The sequence below is a fragment of the Chanodichthys erythropterus genome, chromosome 14 (genome assembly GCF_024489055.1).
Source record: "Chanodichthys erythropterus isolate Z2021 chromosome 14, ASM2448905v1, whole genome shotgun sequence".
NCBI classification, from domain to species: Eukaryota; Metazoa; Chordata; class Actinopteri; order Cypriniformes; family Xenocyprididae; genus Chanodichthys; species Chanodichthys erythropterus.
In genome coordinates, this window is record NC_090234.1 from 24,624,507 (window position 1) to 24,643,782 (window position 19,276).

General features: G+C 35.6%; 4 protein-coding genes across 4 annotated transcripts; all 4 read right to left on the minus strand.

The window, feature by feature from the left end:
- Positions 1-1,638: 1,638 nt before the first annotated feature.
- Positions 1,639-2,350, minus strand: LOC137036476 (gamma-crystallin M2-like). The gene is made up of 3 exons (XM_067410677.1): positions 2,339-2,350; positions 2,007-2,249; positions 1,639-1,911 (listed from the first exon to the last, which is right to left on the minus strand). Exons 1-3 carry the CDS (start codon positions 2,348-2,350, stop codon positions 1,639-1,641), a joined length of 528 nt encoding a protein of 175 aa, XP_067266778.1.
- Positions 2,351-6,964: 4,614 nt separating this feature from the next.
- Positions 6,965-8,821, minus strand: LOC137036232 (gamma-crystallin M2-like). Its single transcript, XM_067410268.1, has 3 exons — positions 8,777-8,821; positions 7,482-7,742; positions 6,965-7,237 (listed from the first exon to the last, which is right to left on the minus strand). Exons 1-3 carry the CDS (start codon positions 8,819-8,821, stop codon positions 6,965-6,967), a joined length of 579 nt encoding a protein of 192 aa, XP_067266369.1.
- A 4,102-nt stretch (positions 8,822-12,923) lies between these two features.
- LOC137036233 (gamma-crystallin M2-like) lies at positions 12,924-13,642 on the minus strand. The gene is made up of 3 exons (XM_067410269.1): positions 13,637-13,642; positions 13,292-13,552; positions 12,924-13,196 (listed from the first exon to the last, which is right to left on the minus strand). Exons 1-3 carry the CDS (start codon positions 13,640-13,642, stop codon positions 12,924-12,926), a joined length of 540 nt encoding a protein of 179 aa, XP_067266370.1.
- A 2,291-nt stretch (positions 13,643-15,933) lies between these two features.
- LOC137036455 (gamma-crystallin M2-like) lies at positions 15,934-16,812 on the minus strand. The gene is made up of 3 exons (XM_067410631.1): positions 16,749-16,812; positions 16,400-16,642; positions 15,934-16,206 (listed from the first exon to the last, which is right to left on the minus strand). The coding sequence occupies exons 1-3, from the start codon at positions 16,758-16,760 to the stop codon at positions 15,934-15,936; spliced, it is 528 nt and encodes a 175-aa protein (XP_067266732.1). The 5' UTR covers positions 16,761-16,812.
- Between the last annotated feature and the right edge of the window lie 2,464 nt (positions 16,813-19,276).

Here is a 19,276-nt window from a genome sequence, read left to right on the forward strand (position 1 = left end):
TGTTCAATAACCTGTTCAATAAAAACATTCTGACAAATGTGTCAGGCTTTAAAGGGTTAAATAATTCTTTATTTACACCAATCTGATATAATGGTACAGTAAGTACGGGATGGTCTATTATAGTATGCATTCCTTATATTATGAAAAGATGAATTGTTATCTTACCATAGTACAAAAGAACACAATAATTAATTACCTTGTGCAATTGTTAACCCTTTGATAAAAATAATTTGAAAATCTGTATTTGTGCCATTTGTTGATACTGCTGGTGACCCAGAGAAAACAACTACTTCTTTCAGCCGTATTTTCACAGTATTTTTATATCACAGAAGTACTAGGATAAAAATTGTAGTTTGTATAAATCATAGTAAATACTGATGTGTAAAAATAATTTACATTACCTATTTGAAAATAATTTGACGTTTCTAACAAAGATTGTATTTCATAACTAGATATTCCAGTCCTCCTAAAGATCTTCTACAAGTTTGTCAGCAATAGGGGTGGGAGAAAAAAATGCATTCTCCAACGCTTCACGATTCTTTAACAATTCTGAACATCGTTTTTATCTGCTTATGTGATGGAACTTGTGTGCACAATAAACAACCATATTCTTCATGCTGTCAGTTACGCACACACACACACACAAAACCATTGGAACAAGTATATAAATTTGCATAAGGTTTTATGGTTGAAGTGGAAGAGAAGGGCAGCTGCTTCATTGCACAGGACATGCACTGTGAGAAATGCGCACTTTGCTTGACAATGTACAGTTTCTCTGGTATTGCATTTTTTTTCTCTTTTAAATTGTCTACAAAGGCAAAATGCAGTTTGGAATGCAGTATAAATTTGATGCACAAAATTCACTTAATGACAGATGTCTGCTTTCAAATTTTCATGTGCTCTTTGAATGTTCGTTTTGAAGGGTGTTTGTGGCATACAGCTGTCTGTGACTCGTGTAAGCGGCTAAATGCACTTGCATATCCAAATGCTTTCATGATGCACATTTAAGATAAACGGTTATGTCTTAAAGATAGGACAAAACATCTGAAATGTTAAAATAGGTCTGTGCTTTAGTGTGAATGAAGCATATTAAGACCTGTTGCTGTCTATGTCATCAGTAATAAACCGCAAAAATGCAGAAGAAAAGAGAACTTAATAAATAATAATAATAGTAAGTAATTCAATAAAATTCAACATGTAAATTTGATATTCTATGTCAGTAAACTCAGAATTGTTTTTAGAATTGGATTGAGTCTAAGTTATTCATCTCAAGTTATTTTTAACAGTTTAATTTTAATGTTTATACTTTTATTTTGTGATCCCTAAGTAGATTTGGGAAGTTGTGAATTAAAAATAAAAGTAAACATGTAGGTCAACTAAACTGCAAACTTACATGCTGTCACCCAGCACATCAACTGTGAAGTGTCATGTGATATTCTTTAATAATGTGTGACACACACACTGAAAAGAATCAGTCAGAGCATTTTAAAGTTAAATGTGAAACTCTTAATTTGTTTTATATTTTTATTGACAACATTGTGGAGGGTTTTTGTAGAGTACTTGAGAAATATTAATGGCATTAATGATGTTCAAGACGATGTTTAATGTTGTAGAGAAATTATTTTATTAATAGAAACACTAGTACCAAGAGTCCATGATACGCCTCATGCTCATGAATCTCATGCCGCCCATGTTGCTGAAGCTCCTGTACTCTCCAGGCCTGAAGTACCACATCCTGCCTCTGTAGTGGGGCTGCTCATACATGAGCCAGTGGCCGTCCATCACATGACAGGACTGGCAGTGAGACATGCGGTAACGGTCCATGATGTTGTCACAGTCATCCATCATCTCGTACATCTGACCCATGAAGTTGTCTCTCTCGTAGATCCTCATTCTGTAGGATCCCCTGTACTGTGGTGGAAAGAGAAGTCAGTTTAATTTCAGTTTATCAGCCAGAAAAAAAGTTAAAATAAAAACATAGATATACAAGCTTTAATTGAGCTCACCATGGGGATCATACGGCAGGACCTGATGCAGTTGCTCATTCCAAACATAGACATGTAATCAGCGTACTCGCCCCTCCTGAAGAAATACCCATTTCCCATGTAGTTGGGATGATCATACATCATCCAGCATCCGCTCTCCACTCTACAAGAGTGACAGCGGCTCAGGTAGGAGGAGAAGTCACCACAGTCACCCATACACTCATAAGAGCGACCCTGGAAGTTCCTGTCCTCGTAGAAGATGACCTGAAAATTCAAAAGTGATTTTATTTTTTTCCCTACTTTTATTTTCAGTTGAATTCAACTTTGAAAATGTTAGCAGGAAAGAAGTTTACCTTGCCCATCATGGTTGCGCTGGCTGATCCTTAGTAGTTCCACAAAGGAGAAGCTGAAGCTGACTCTGGTTGTTGACTGACTGCTGTCACCTGTGCTTTTATACAAGACCAAGGCTAAAGACTGCACAGCCTCTATTGTTAGTCAATTCCTGACTGTGCAAGTTGGCACAGAGGCTGCTGGTAAGCGTAGTATCTAGATCTTAGTACTTAGTCATGATTTTCTTCTGAAGTTAATATTTGTTCAAATTAAAGACTACAGGCTCACAATTGTGAATATATTGATAATTATTTTTTAATTAATTAATTTCTTTACTAGAATAGTGTCTGAGGATTTTTGTTTTTTTGAGATAGTCATAAGTTCCATTTGTGCTTTTTTCAGTTGCTTATAAACATATTAATGGTAAAAGTGTCATTACACTGAATTCATACCATAATATGTGAGCAACATGTATGTACATGTTTGTATTTTTGAGAGAATAACGTTTATATGTGGTTATTGAAAAAACAAACAAAAAAATAAGTCACTGAAATAAGGCCACAAAACAAATACTAAATATGTGTCCACAAGACTTCTGGGTACTGAATGTAGAAGCCTAGAATTTTTGCTTCAAATGATGTGATAATCATCCTGCCTACTTATTCACATAAAACAATATATTGATTTAAATTTTGTAAGTCACCTTTTGTTTAGAACAGAAAGTATGCATGGTGGTGTGGATAATCCTGAATAATGCTGTGATTCACACCTGAGGAGACAAAGACCCTCATAATGAGCCACATAATGAGCCTTTCAGTCAGGTAGGCTATGTGAGAGACAACTAAAGAATCTGAGGACAAAGTAGTTTATTTTATAGTTTATTTAGAATATAGTTAACGATATAAATGAGAGTCAAGGGCACATTTTGAATACACAGTTTTACCTGGAAATAAATCCTGTTCAAAGATATAAGTGAACATTATTTACCTGGTATTCCATGGTGTTTGGTGTTTCTATGCACTGGAGAGAAAGAAAAAAAAAACATTTCCTGCTTCCAGTCAGTGATCTCACTGTCATGTTCATACATTCCAACGTGGGCCAATATCTGGTCACTATGATTCTCAAATCTGTAAGATAGAAGAAAACAACAACTGTGAGCATTCTGATAAAAGGATTATATCAATTATTGTATTAACGTTAATATAATGTCCACTCTTAACAAATAACATGATTGAAAACACATGATCTCATGCATGCATGTATTATTTTGTATGGGCCTATTATCTTTTAAATTATATACAGTACTGGTCAAAAGATTAAATTAATGAAGTAAACACTGTCTAAAACAGGCCAAAAAAACTTTGTGTTAGCACTCATATTACCTCTATGAAATTGTATGTATTTATATTTGTTATATTATAGAGCCTATAAATGTTAATGTGCAGTTTAATACATTGCTACACATTTTATTTCAGTATTTATTACGTATTTCAGTCGATTTCACTCATCTCAGGATAGCAATATAGCTTTGAAAAAGCCAATAAGTCATGTTTACTGATGTAAATTATGTGTAGTGAATGAAACCGCGCGTCTGCCCCATTTATTCACACAGAGACGCACAGAACAGAGGTAATTCCTCACCGCATCTCAAATCGATGAAAAGCACATGAATCTGAGTTTCTCTAAGTTACAGTTCATTTTCTGAGGAGTATCAGAATGGACTTCATTCAGAGAGAGACAACAGATCGCATGTCATGTTATTTTTCTTTATTGTGCAAAAAGCACATTTTTTTTTTTTTTTTACTGTGAGTGTACACAGTATAACTCTTATTTGTATGTCCAAAATTGATGGAGTATTTTGGGTCTCTTTCGCACTGGTAAGAAAAAAACTGAGGTGGTATCGCCTGTGTTACCGGTGACCCCTAAGTGTTAAAAGTCTATAAAACAAACAAACACACAAAAATGAAACATTATTAATAGAGTTTGCATCTTTAAACTTTTTATTTTTCCATATTCCCACCTTTACCGAATAGATTTGGTTTGTTTGTTTTTTGATGGGTATGCATTTTGGAAAGGTGTATATGTTGTGTGCTTTCTGATTTTCCTAGTGAAACACTCATACAAAAGAACAATTTCTTGTGAGGAAAATTCTATTTCTATGATTAGAAAACGTCTAGGTTACAGCTGTAAACATGGTTCCCTAAGAAAGGGAATAAGACGTCACATTCCACAGAACCTGGTGTCTGAGGCTCGTCTATCAACATGGCATTCATGGTGTGCCCCAGTATATAAGAAGGGCACCTAAAAACATGCCATCAGCTTCAAATTTTCTAAAGGAAGACTTACAGGCATTCCTGAAGAATGGCAATGTGTCACAGCATCTTGTTCCCTTCTCAGGGAACCATGGTTACAGTGGTGACCTAGATATTCCCTTTCAAGCGAACTCATCGCCACATCAGCTGATGCTATTGGGGCATCAATATCAAGTACGTCATGCTGACCAGTGCCTGCTTGAAGTTAAAAGTAATCTAAAACCCTAGGCACCCACACTCCAAGTCCTCAGCCCCAAGCCTGTTGTGTGTCAGCTGGCAAGCAGTACACACCTTGCACAACATTGCTCCCAGTAATGTAAGTGATGTTAGGAAAGGCCCTGAAGCTTCTATGCCAAATTTGGAGTCCCAACTAGTCTGAACCACACTCCAGGAAAATCAAGACCCCTTAAAAAAGAGCAACCAGAAAGTCAGCATAACCCATATCTAACGATTCCACCATAATTGGGGCAATGGGAAGAAGCATAACCTTACTTAATACCCAGTTACCTGGAGAAGGTGACAGAGAAGAAAGTATAAACCCTCCCCTTGATCCAGGTCTTTGAGCAGATCTGCCTGATAAGCTTGCAGTATTGCCATAGTGTGCAAAGCTCTGACCAGCCACTGCATACACTTTGACCTTCAACCTCAATTTCATCTGAAATGGTTTAGAAGGCAAAACGGGAGCCTTCATTGATGAAGCATCCTCTCATAACCCTGTTCACTCAGCCCCTCTACGTTCGAATAATTATAAGCTGAATGAGCCACATGAGTCAAGTATGGATGTCTCCATGAACCTGACACCTCCGTGTGCAGGTCTGGAAGAAATAATAGGCTCACCAGAGCTGTGAACTTATCACTACACAGATAACGCTCAGCCACTGTCATAAGTTCAACTAGCTTGTCGTATTCAGTGCCCTGCTGCATGGAGCAGGAAACAGGTTTTCTGTCCACTTCATCTGACACTATGTCTAAATTATCAGTCACCGACGAGCAGAGTCCTCACTTTTTTTTCCCAACAATATCTTTATTTATTTTCAAACAACCTGACATTTACATATAGCCATTAGAACTCAAACCTCTTGCCCCAAACCCCGCGGAACCTTGTCCATCAACTGACCAAGACATGACATCACGACACAAATAGTTAAATAAATATAAATAACTAAAGACAAAGGAAATTGAAATACACAATAAAGTAATAAACAAACACTACATAAGTAAATAAAAATGGAGAAATTACAAAACCTACCGTGCACAACCACTCTCACCAGTGTGCACTACACATGAGTCAGAAATTAAAAATCAGACAGTACACCTTTTCCCCAAATGAACTGCAGGAGGTTACTTATGGATCGTCCCCAGATATCTCCCCCAAACAAGACAAGTCTTTATTTGCAAGGAAGTTATTAAAGGGGCCCCAGATATTATCAAAAATTGGTTGCTTTCCCCTGATTGTATACGTGATCTTTTCTAAGGGCAGAGTTGCTGTTAATTCTGAAAGCCATCTACCTATCCTTGGTCTATCCACCTCTTTCCAAGCAATTGCAATGACTCTTTTGGCCAACAACAGACCTAACAGAGTCCTCACTTTTTGCGGAAGAAGCCACTGAGAGGGCTCCCGCTTCTGGCCTAAGGACAATGGAGCTAGCCGAAGAAGTGAGGAGACATTTGGCAGATATTTTGGGGGGCAGGGGCTTAAATGGAGAAAAGGGCTCTTCTCATAATTATTTATTTAAAAAAAAATAATAAACAAAACGTCAAATATATTAACACAACTCTGACTTCCTTACTAATTTATTTTAATTCCCCTCGCACTCACGCAGTTGTTTCATACTCCACAGATTTCTACAAAATAATACGTTCACACAGAGACCATTGTCTTCTTTAGTATTGACTAGGTTTATCACAAGAGCAGGCAACAGCAAAGAAAACTGTGCCACAATGTGCGTGTTTTCTACAATACTATTTTCAAGTAGCTATATATATGTAGAATAAATGACTGCACCAAGGAGAGGGACATAGTTTCACTAATAATTTGTTTGTTTTGCACAAATCAATAAATTGTTTTAATTATTTTGGTGTTATTGGAATATTTCTTTCATGTAGTGGACAATTTTAAGATTTTGGTCTATTTTTGCTTCCATGTCATCTTTTACTCTAATGGAAAGAAAACTTCCAATATACACTTTTAGATGGAGTTTTTGCATTTCTGTTTATTTCATTAGAAATTTGTTTGTTTGTGCATTACTTAAGCAAATATTTGTGGCATTAATGATTTTCAAGACGCATTATTTAGTGTTCTCATGAAATTGTTTTATTATTAGATACACTGGAATGCTAATACCAAGAGTCCATGATACGCCTCATGCTCATGAATCTCATGCCACCCATATTGCTGAAGCTCCTGTACTCTCCAGGCCTGAAGTACCACATCCTGCCTCTGTAGTGGGGCTGCTCATACATGAGCCAGTGGCCATCCATCACATGACAGGACTGGCAGTGAGACATGCGGTAACGGTCCATGATGTTGTCACAGTCATCCATCATCTCGTACATCTGACCCATGAAGTTCTCCCTCTCGTAGATCCTCATTCTGTAGGATCCCCTGTGCTGTAGTGGAAGAGAAGTCCATTATTTTAGTTTAAGTTAGTTTATTAGTTTGTCAGGCAGAATTAACATAAAATGTATTTATCTATCAAGAATTAGTTCTCTCTCAAATCACCATTCTAAAAGGATCCTCTGTACTTTTCAAAAAAAATTCTTGAACCCCAGAAAAACCATACTGCGTTCTCTGCTTCATGTTTTGAAATAAATATAAATTAAATATTTCAGTTCATACAAATGTGGAGCTCACCATGGGGATCATACGGCAGGACCTGATGCAGTTGCTCATTCCAAACATAGACATGTAATCAGCGTACTCGCCCCTCCTGAAGAAATACCCATTTCCCATGTAGTTGGGATGATCATACATCATCCAGCATCCACTCTCCACTCTGCAAGAGTGACAGCGGCTCATGTAGGAGTGCATATCAGCACAGTCACCCATACAGTCGTAGGAGCGACCCTGGAAGTTCCTGTCCTCAAAAAAGGTGACCTGAAAATGAATGTTATTAATTTAGTGATGTAAAGTGAAATATACCAAATAGTTAAAATATGTGGAAATGGCAGCTGGAATGAAGTTTACCTTCATGGTTGCACTGGCTGGTCCTCAGTAGTTCCACAAAGGAGAAGCTGAAGCTGATTCTGGTTGTTGACTGACTGCTGTCACCTGTGCTTTTATACTAGACCAAGACTAAAGACTACACAGCACCTATTGTTAGTCAATTCCTGACTGTGCACGTTGGAATAGAGGCCTTTCTAGGTAAAGCTTGGTATGTAGATCTTAGTGTTCACGTTTATTTTAGGACAAATGATTATATTTTTCTCAGATTTACAATAGTTAAAAAGAATGTGAATCTACAAACACTTATAATAATGTTCAGTTTGTTATGATTAAGTTATGCTTTAGGTATCATGAACTAACAGTGAATATTTTTTATGGTATTTAATCTAATTAAATTTAATGTTAATTTCTGCATATATTAATACTTACATTTTAACTTAGTTGAATAAATCAAGTTAAATATGAAATATGAATAAATCAAGTTAAATATGAATGTTATCAATTTATCATCAACAAACATTAATAGTTTATTGAACCAAACTACTGTATATTCATAAATTAGCAATGATATGGATTAGTGGATGCTGAAAGTTTGTCAGTTTGTGATATCTCACATATTTTTCTTATCAAATTTAATCTAATTGTAATGTTGCCATCATTCTTAATGCATCAACTAAAAATAAAAATGTAAAGTGTTACTGAAATACTAATAATCATGAGATTCAATGATTGTGTCACGTCCTGTCTTCTGAGATACTAGTGAGTTGCAATTGGTCTTCGGTTTTTGTATAAATGTACGTTTATGACCATATTTTTCAGCTTTTGATTTAAATTCTAGCAAGAAATTAGTATTGAAGAAATTAGACATTCAGTTATGTCCAAAACTCTTTCTCTTGTAGATTATTAGACCATTATGCTGCCTGAGAAGCATGTGTGAAATCAGTTTTAGCTGTGTGTGCAAACACAGCCTGCGAAATCATTACCTGATAGGGCAGCAAGGCAATAAGGGTGAGGATCAGAGGCCCCATGATACAATATTATCATGACTACAATAATATATTATTGCGATTTTTAAATGTTTTGCGATATTACAATATAATTTATTGTGGTATATTTACTTAACTGCTTAACTGCAAACATCCCCAAAGGAAAACTTTGTCCACATATGTTTTTAACTAATAAGATACAGTTCTAAGTGTTCATTTCCCATCTTCATATCCATCTCCTTCATCTCTTCCTTCTTCACTACTTCCTGATATTTTACATATTTTTTTAATAGAAATGTTACAGTCCTGTTCCCCATGTATATGTTATGTACTTATATAGTAATTGCAGTAACTGGGTAATAAGTAGGTACTAACACTGAACTTACCCGTAAACCTAACTTTAAACCAATTAGTTACTTTATATTACCCAGTACTTTCTTAGGTAAGTACACTTTAAGTTCATGTACTGTAAAATAAAGTGCAACCCCACTTTATATTGTTTCTTTGACTACTATGTACAAACATTTAAATTAATCATTTGATAGAATGCACCCACCTTGCAGTTATTTTCATATATAAGTACAATGTAAAAACATGTATGTAACTACAACTGTAAATAATTTATGCAATTACATCTATAATTAACTGTTGACTCTTGTGTTACACCTTAACACACCCTTAAACCTAACATTACCATGAAACCTGTCCCTAACCTTTCCTCTCTTACACAACAATAGCAGCAAAAGTGTTTTGCAGTACATGAACACAATAAGTACATTGTAACTAAATTTTTTTTGATGAAAGTACATACTACAGAAGTTAAAGACACTTAAAGGAACACTCCACTTTTTTTGAAAATAGGCTAATTTTCCAACTCCCCTAGAGTTAAACAGTTGAGTTTTACCGTTTTCGAATCCATTCAGCCGATCTCCGGTTCTGGCGGTACCACTTTTAGCATAGCTTAGCATAGTTTATTGAATCTGATTAGACCGTTAGCATCGCCCTTAAAAATGACCAAAGAGTTTCGATATTTTTCCTATTTAAAACATGACTCTTCTGTAGTTAAATCGTGTACTAAGACCGACAGAAAATAAAAAGTTGTGATTTTCTAGGCTGATATGGCTAGGAACTATACTCTCATTCAGGCGTAATAATCAAGGAACTTTGCTGCCGTTCCATTGCTGCAGCAGTGCAATGATATTACGCTGCGCCCGTGAGCCCCTGCTTGCACAGGGAACGTGCCTTGCAACCATGGAGACGTATGTGAGAGACGCTGCGTAATATCATTGCGCCTGCTGCAGCCATGATACGGCAGCAAAGTTCCTTGATTATTACGCCTGAATGAGAGTATAGTTCCTAGCCATATCAGCCTAGAAAATCGCAACTTTTCATTTTCCGCCGGTCTTAGTACACGATGTAACTACAGAAGAGTCAAGTTTTAAATAGGAAAAATATCAAAACTCTTTGGTCATTTTTAAGCGCAATGCTAACGGTCTAATCAGATTCAATGAACTATGCTAAGCTATGCTAAAAGTGGTACTGCCAGAACCGGAGATCGGCTGAATGGATTCGAAAATGGTAAAACTCAACTGTTTAACTCTTGGGGTGTTGGAAAATGAGCCTATTTTCAAAAAAAGTGGAGTGTTCCTTTAATATAAAGTGTGACCCAGTTGTCAAATAAAAATGTTTGCACATTTCAATGTTTGACGCTCAGTTCAGTATAATTCCTTTTTACAATAAATATTGTTTTAAGCGGTTTTGCAAAGAACAACCTTACTAGCACCCTAATGAACAAGTTAAAGGTTACACTATTCTTTATGCTCCTTCTCAGTTATGAAGTATGTGATGAATCATATTTAAATATGTTGTTTTAGGAAGATACATAAATTTGCCATTAACAGATACTTAAAAGCATACAACTTAGACTATAGAGTAGTTCTGATATAACCTTCACAATAACGCAAGACAGTTTGATTTCAAAATATTATATCTACTATAACCAACAGTATGTAAACATAATGGATCATGTAATGATGATGCAGGGTGTTTTAATGATCCTTCCTCAGCCTCTCATATCGAACCGTTCGGTTCTCCACCCACGGTTCGGCATGCGTTTGCACCACGGTTCATCCCGAAACGTAATGACGCATCTATAATATGGTTTGTTGATAACAACAACGTGTAAAACAGACAGACGGATTCGGCTAATGTATGTTTCAGTCGATGGATATGCATTCTGGTTTCCCAATACGTTACAACAGCGATGATCAAAAGAACATGGACAAAACAGTCACTGTAAACAAATGTTCAATGACGTGCCAAATGCTCTATGACCAGTCATTTACTTAGCTCTCATGTATTTATTTGTGCTGTTTCTTTATTTTCATTTGACAATTGTCCTATTATACGAAACATAGCGCATACCAAACCGTACCGAAACCGCGACTCTAAAACTGTGATACAAACTGTTGCACCCTTAATTTTTACCATAAGTTTGGAGCTTATGGTAAAATTATGTACAATACTCACAATAACGAGCCAGAATTCAGGCCCTAAAAAGTTTGGTGGCTGTGTATCGATACAATGTCCCCATGCAAAATATCGCAATACTATTCTGTATCGATTTCCCCCTCCCAACTGCATATAGTGGCATAGTTGACATAGTTGATGCCAATTTGTGGTTAGTGGTGAATACAGCAATTCTTTAATATACAGAAGATGTTCCACTTTTTACTCCATATGAATTAAAATGTTATCCATGACAACAGAAGAGTATGCCTAATACACCTACAGGAAATTATGTAAATGAAGAAATCTGGGCAGTTAAATAAAAAAAAAAAATCTATTCTGTTGTGCTGCATTCAAAAAATTATCAGGGATGCTCAGGAGTTCTGTGCCACTCATTGTTACAATATTTCTCATAAGTTTTTGATTTTTTTGTTAAGCTTAACCATTTTATAGGTCCCCTAGGCTCCAAAGATGGCAAAGTGTCCCTAATTTTTGAGGGAGGCAGTCCTTATCAAACTAATAAAAGACTGTTTTGTTTTTATGTTTATGTTTTTGCTTATAATTAGGTCCAATACATAGATGATATCTTGACCCCTGATATCTTAAAATAGTCTACATAATTATTACTTGTTATAATCTCTCCAACACAGCCCTTGTCAATAAGTAAATCAATGGGACAAATCACCCAGCGTCATATACAGACTTATAAGAATGTTTACACGAATGGAAAGCCTCATATAACAACTAACCTATGTTTGGACAAAGGCAAATTTATATTTGGCTCTGTCATTACGTGTCACTTGTTTTTGTTTAGTGTAGCCAATAGCAGGTTTGATGACGCTGAAATCTAAATGGCTGGAATGGTTATCTTTGAAAATGATTGGATATATGTGGTTTAGTACTGTGGTTCATAACTAATTCCTGATTTCTCCATCCCATGTTTTCCTCTGATCTTTCTAAAACCCTGCAGACAGTTTAATTGCTCTGCAACAACTCTCGACACGTTCACAGCAGGCTTGTCCTGTACATCATACATTTGAAGGATTATTTGTAAGTTATTGATGATGGAGATAGACTGGCCATATGTTCTAATAAAAAGTAAGAAGATTATAATAGCATTAATCCTACATTTAGGTTTGTATTAGCTCAAGACATCTGTTGGACTATTTCCTTAATGTGTGATGTATTTACAATTCATATTCCTATCCAGATACAAGTCTAAGGTTCTAAATAACTTTGTTCAAACACATATTTCTTTAGTAACTGATGACTTTGTTCGTTGTGAATAAGTCAGCGTGAACAAGTGATTTTAGTCTGTTTGCAAAGATTAGAAGTTTAAAGATTTGCTGTATGCTTCATGCAGTATGAACTTTCATTTATAAGAGAGAAAGGGTTGAAACTTCTAGACCCCTGTTTTTTTTTTTTTTTTTTTTGAGGGGGCAAACATGGCAGACTTTACTATAATTTCTCATTCATTTTACACTTATGTGCTACAAAATGAAAAATCATTCACATTTCTCTTAAACTTGTAGTGTTTTTTGTGGACTACTCATGTAATAGTGGCATTAATTATTTTCAGAACACTAGGTTTAGTTTTGTATAGAAATTATTTTATTGAAACATTTGAACTAGTACACTAGTACCAGGAGTCCATGATACGCCTCATGCTCATGAATCTCATGCCACCCATATTGCTGAAGCTCCTGTACTCTCCAGGCCTGAAGTACCACATCCTGCCTCTGTAGTGGGGCTGCTCATACATGAGCCAGTGTCCGTCCATCACATGACAGGACTGGCAGTGAGACATGCGGTAACGGTCCATGATGTTGTCACAGTCATCCATCATCTCGTACATCTGACCCATGAAGTTCTCCCTCTCGTAGATCCTCATTCTGTAGGATCCCCTGTGCTGTAGTGAAAGAGAAGTCAGTTTAATTTCAGTTTATCAGACAGAAAAAAATGTTAAAATAAAAAGATAGATATACAAGCTTTAATTGAGCTCACCATGGGGATCATACGGCAGGACCTGATGCAGTTGCTCATTCCAAACATAGACATGTAATCAGCGTACTCGCCCTTCCTGAAGAAATACTGATTTCCCATGTAGTTGGGATGATCATACATCATCCAGCATCCGCTCTCCACTCTGCAAGAGTGACAGCGGCTCATGTAGGAGTGCATATCAGCACAGTCGCCCATACAGTCGTAGGAGCGACCCTGGAAGTTCCTGTCCTCAAAAAAGGTGACCTGAAAATTCAAAGGTAATATTTTAGTGATTTCAGTGAAATAAACCAAATCAAATAATTTTGGAGTTTAGCTGTATGGAATGGGAGCTGGAATGAGGTTTACCTTCATGGTTGCGCTGGCTGGTCCTCAGTAGTTCCACAAAGGAGAAGCTGAAGCTGATTCTGCTTGTTGACTGACTGCTGCCACCCGTACCTTTATACTAGACCAAGACTAAAGACTACACAGCACCTATTGTTAGGCAATCCCTGACTGTGCAAGTTGGAATAGAGGCCTTTCTAGTTAAAGCTTGGTATGTTGTTCTTAGTACTCAGATTTATTAGGACCTTAACACTTCTGAAGTTTGTTTAAACATTTGTAGTACTCTATGTTGGTGAAATAATTACAGGTGTAAATAAGGTATTATTTCGTAGCTAGATATTTCCCACTGTGTTATACTCGGGGCAAAAATTTAGCTAGGCTAGGCCTTTATTACACAACTTAAATGTCAGCTAGCCAAATATAGTGACCTATTCTGTAGTTTTATAAGATACAATACTTCTAGTGTAATCAGTACATATTAAAAAATCCATTCTTTCTGACTCTTCCATTTTGGGGATCTTGACTTTAAAGTGTGCATTTATTGTCTTGTTGAATAATATAGACTTTAAACTTAAAATATGTTTTTTTTTCTTGTTGTTGTTGTTGTTTTTGCTTTTAGCATTTACTCACTTCTAATGTAAGTCTAAAGAGAATCTGTGTTTTGATCATTTTCATGACATTGTCTATAAAAAATGATCCTAAAACACAATAAAATGTTGAGTCATTCCTATCTGTTTTTTTCCTTTACATTTTTTAAGTACATTTTAAGAAGAATGTGCTGCTAAACATGCTGAGCAATGTTAATAATTCCAGCCCACATAAAAATATTTGAGGACATACACAGAATCATGAAACTCATATGCATGTGGAAAGTCTTTATAATGGTAGACATACCAATGTGTGTGTGTTCTTGTATACATGGTTTATGCAGGAAACAAATGTGTATAATGACATAGGTTCCTGTGTCATCGTAAACCAAATAGCTTGAAAGAACATTCTAAACTGTTTTCTTTTTTTAATTGTAAAAATGGCAAAAGTTTTTTTGTGTTGTTTAGGGTTAGGGGATAGGAAATTTGATTAGCTCAGTATAAAAATCATTACACCAATGGAGAGTCCTCATAAGTCACATATGCAAGTTTGTGTGTGTGTGCGAGTGTGTGGTTCAGGTATTCCCCCACAAAGATGGCAACATCTGATATCCTTGACCTTGTGGGGACATGTTTTGGTCTCCATGAGGAAAACCGCTTATAAATCATAATAAGTGATGTGTTGTTGTTGTTTTTTGTTTTGTTTTTTTTGAAAATGTAACAATGCAGAAAGTTTTCTGTGATAGGTAGGTGAGGGTTAGAATGTAATATACCATTTGTACAGTATTAAAATCATTACGTCTATGGAATGTACCCATAAAACATGAAAACTAATTGAATTGGAGAGGAGAGAGAACTATGAAAATTAGCTGCTGCGAGTTTTTGACATACTGCTTTTAGTCATGGTCAAATTTGTTTTCAAACACAAGTTACTAAATATTTAAATTTTAAAAAGCAATTTCATTTAACCGTATAAGCTGTATATTAGAGTTGTCATTCTTTTCTGCACCTTTTCTCTCACACACATGTACATGCTGTTTTAACTCTATTTTGCCTCTATTTTTTATTTTTTTCATTCCTGCTTGGAATGGAACAGGCAACACACTGCCTGTGTTGTTACTCTAGTAATTCAATAATTTTCAACATATTTTGGGTTCATTTTAAGCCAGCAGTATGGGAATTTTAATCAATAGTTGTTTAATAAAAACAACCCAGCATGTTGGCTCAAAAACCCAACCAGCTGGGTTGCCAAATAATACAAATTGGGTTGTTTTTAACCCAGCATTTTTTAGAGTGTAGGATCAGCAAAAGTTAGTAGTTAATCAAGCAATATTAATCAGCGATGAAGACTTTGTAGTAAATTAAGCAAACAAGGAAAGTGTTTAAATTCAAATGATTTTATTTGTTTTCGATTTATTAAAATAATCAGATGTATACAGCTCTTTTAGGTAAGGATCCGTGATAGCCTCATTCTTATAATTCTCATGTCAGACATTTTCATATACTTGAAACTCGTGTACTCTCTAGACCTGAAGTATACTGCCCTTGTGAGGGCTTTAGTTGTTTAATAATAATTATGAAAAAGTATCCATGAAAAGTGTATTCAGCATTCATTCAATCGGCATGTAAATAGAAAAAGTGTTTTGTCTTCTTTTTGTGTGTGTGTGTAATACTCATTTCCATGACACAATGTTTACTTTTGTAAAGAAATTATTTTATTGAAACATTAGATCTCTAGTACCAAGAGTCCATGATACGCCTCATGCTCATGAATCTCATGCCGCCCATGTTGCTGAAGCTCCTGTACTCTCCAGGCCTGAAGTACCACATCCTGCCTCTGTAGTGGGGCTGCTCATACATGAGCCAGTGGCCGTCCATCACATGACAGGACTGGCAGTGAGACATGTGGTAACGGTCCATGATGCTGTCACAGTCATCCATCATCTCGTACATCTGACCCATGAAGTTCTCCCTCTCGTAGATCCTCATTCTGTAGGATCCCCTGTACTGTAGTGGAAAGAGAAGTCCATTAACTTTATTTTTTGTTGGTCCCAACTTGAGATCAAATGTAACCAAATCCATGACAATATTAGAAATAAATCAAAATAAATATCATGTTTCTAAATGATCTAATCATTATCTCTAAATTATCCAGAGTGAATTAATTGAATCCAAACATCAAAATTTTCATGGAGCTCACCATGGGGATCATACGGCAGGACCTGATGCAGTTGTTCATTCCAAACATAGACATGTAATCAGCGTACTCGCCCTTCCTGAAGAAATACTGATTTCCCATGTAGTTGGGATGATCATACATCATCCAGCATCCGCTGTGCACTCTGCAAGAGTGACAGCGGCTCAGGTAAGAGGAAAAGTCAGCACAGTCGCTCATGCACTCATAGGAGCGACCCTGGAAGTTCCTGTCCTCGTAGAAGGTGACCTGAAATTTCAAGTTATTATTTTAGTGGTTTATAGTTGAATCTATGGAATTAAAGTAATGTGAATTACACTGAATGTAAATTGTAGCTGGAATTTAGGTAAATTACCTTGCCCATCATGGTTGCACTGGTTGGTCCTCAGTAGGTCCACAAAGGAGAAGCTGAAGCTGATTCTGCTTGTTGACTGACTGCTATCACCTGTGCTTTTATACTAGACCAGGGCTAAAGAGAACACCCTGTCCATTGTCTGTCAGTTCCTGACTGTGCAAGTTCAAATAGACGCTATTATATCTAAAGCTTATTATGTAGATCTTAAAATTCACATTTGTCAGGATTCTAGCATTCCTCATTTTTTATTATAAAATAAAAGAATTAAAAAGTAGTATTAAATATTAGTAAAACAAATAACTAAAAATAACATTTCACTTAGCCAATTGTTTTTAACCAAATATTAGATTTTTATTCTTTTATTGTGAGCACATTCAAAGCCCTTAAGTGGTCTTTCAAAATGTATAATATTTTGTACTACATTTAAAATCATTTTTAGTTGCTGTAACTCACCTCAGTTCACAAGGTGAACTGTTTTGATATTTATAGTACTTTGTTTTATACAGCAGAGAATTCTGTCTTGTGTAGCCTTTTTTTGTATTACCAATTTGAAATTGTTTTGGTTGATTAGTTGATAGCTTTGTCTCAATGAGAGAAACCACAAACTTGGTTTTCACACAGTGGTCCAAATTTTAATAAAAAAACTTAAGCAATATTTTTTTAAATAGTATTTTCGGTTCCCATTAATTTTCTTGGTATGGAAAACAGCAGCCAGGAGACTTCTCAATTTTAGCCATTAATTAGCCATTCACCATTACAGTATAATTGAAAGCTATCATTTTTAACATTTAATAGGCTTTAAAAGATACAACAACTTAACTTACAACAATTTAAGGGAACTTGAAACAATCTTCACATAAACCCACTGTAACAAATGTCACATTTAGCTGTGCCAAGGGATGGGTCAACAGTGTAACTATACAGAAAATAATTACAGATGTAATTACATGCAAGTATTTTTTTAAATATAAGTACAATGTAAAAACACGTATGTACACAATAAGTGCATTGTATCAAATGATTAATTAAAATTTTAATACATAGTAGTTAAAGACACCTAATATAAAGTGGGGTCATGGTATTCTGCATTTCGGTGGTTTTGTTCCCAGAGAGCCACCTCACAGACACAGCATTTTTTCTGTGTTTTATTGCGCTTAAATGCTTTAATAGCACTTGAATGATATGAATGAATGATAGCTTTATCAAATACTGTGGTGCTGCTAAAGGACCACAGAAAAAAAGGATGCTGCTTGATTTGCATTAAATATTTTATAAACACATTAAATTGAGAAAAAAAAAAAAACATTATCGCATACATTAACTCTTAAAATTTGACAGCCCTAATTTTTTAACAATTTATTTATGAAAAATACTATAATAGCATTACAGAATCAAGAAGTTGCCATCTAAAGTATAATTTTTATATTTTATCAAGTTCAAATTATTCATTTTAAAATGTTTCATTATCATTTTTTTTTATAATTTATTAAATATTATGTAAAATAAATATATTTGATATATGTTGTGATGTGATATATATATATCCGCTTTATGTTGACCATCGGTCACCCTGATCTCTAAGATATCGGCATCAACCATCAAAAAAAAATCAATCAGTTGACCACAATGACTATCATGTCACTGTAAATGAAATATTATAAAAATGAGATGAATATATATATATATATATATATCAGTGATGCGCGGGTTGATCCAAAATGAGCGGGTGCCTGCGGTCATCCGCGGTCACCCGCGGTTACGAGTCATCCAAAAATATTTTTAATGATATTCGGGTCGCGGTCGGTCGGGTCGTTTGAAATAAAGATGCCAATTAAACCTTTGTAATTTTCAGTTTTACTTAATAAAGGTTTCAGTTTTACTTTCATGGGTATTTGTGAACATTTATTTATGGTTATTGTAGCCTCAGTCTTTGGCTTAGCCTACCTGTTTTTGTTCGTCTAAAATGCGTTAATAAATACTTTATTAACATATTCTATCCCTGCATTTTGTGCTTGCTTCAATTGGGCATTCACGTGGCGAAATAGCCAAGCCTACTAATACAAGTGAGAAATCCTTATTTACCTTTTGAATGTTGAGCGTTATTAACTTTTGAATAAATGCTGACGCAGGACAAAATGCCCGATTTCCCAACACGTTGAACTGAGCAATGAAATTGTACAATTTTAATAGGCTACGTTACTTTTAAACGCATATAGATCAGTAATGTCAGTTTTATGTATTTTCTAAGAGGGGGCGGGATTTTTGTTGGGAAAGTCGGGGGAGAGACGCGCACTTCGATTAGACTGGATAAACACATGCAGCATCTTAATTGTTAAGAAAATGAAACGAAATAATTGAATAAATCAAGCCTTTATTACATAACACTACAACATTCAGAAAAAGAACGGTTTGCGCTCCTAAGGGCTTTCACACTTTTCCAAAAGTGGGCCTTCTCTCAGTTGACCTGCTGATTAGGCTAATTCTTTAAGCAGGGTCGAAACATAAACATCGCATTCATCAATAATATG

Coding starts and splice junctions, on each gene's coding strand:
- LOC137036476 (XM_067410677.1), bottom strand. Junction 1,912..2,006: donor CCTGCCGTATGATCCCCATG/GTGAGCTCAATT, acceptor TTTCCACCACAG/TACAGGGGATCCTACAGAAT.
- LOC137036232 (XM_067410268.1), bottom strand. CDS start 8,821: ATGGGGCCTCTGATCCTCACCCTTATTGCCTTGCTGCCCTATCAG. Junction 7,743..8,776: donor TTGCCTTGCTGCCCTATCAG/GTAATGATTTCG, acceptor CATCACTAAATT/AATAACATTCATTTTCAGGT. Junction 7,238..7,481: donor CCTGCCGTATGATCCCCATG/GTGAGCTCCACA, acceptor CTTCCACTACAG/CACAGGGGATCCTACAGAAT.
- LOC137036233 (XM_067410269.1), bottom strand. Junction 13,197..13,291: donor CCTGCCGTATGATCCCCATG/GTGAGCTCAATT, acceptor CTTTCACTACAG/CACAGGGGATCCTACAGAAT.
- LOC137036455 (XM_067410631.1), bottom strand. Junction 16,207..16,399: donor CCTGCCGTATGATCCCCATG/GTGAGCTCCATG, acceptor TTTCCACTACAG/TACAGGGGATCCTACAGAAT.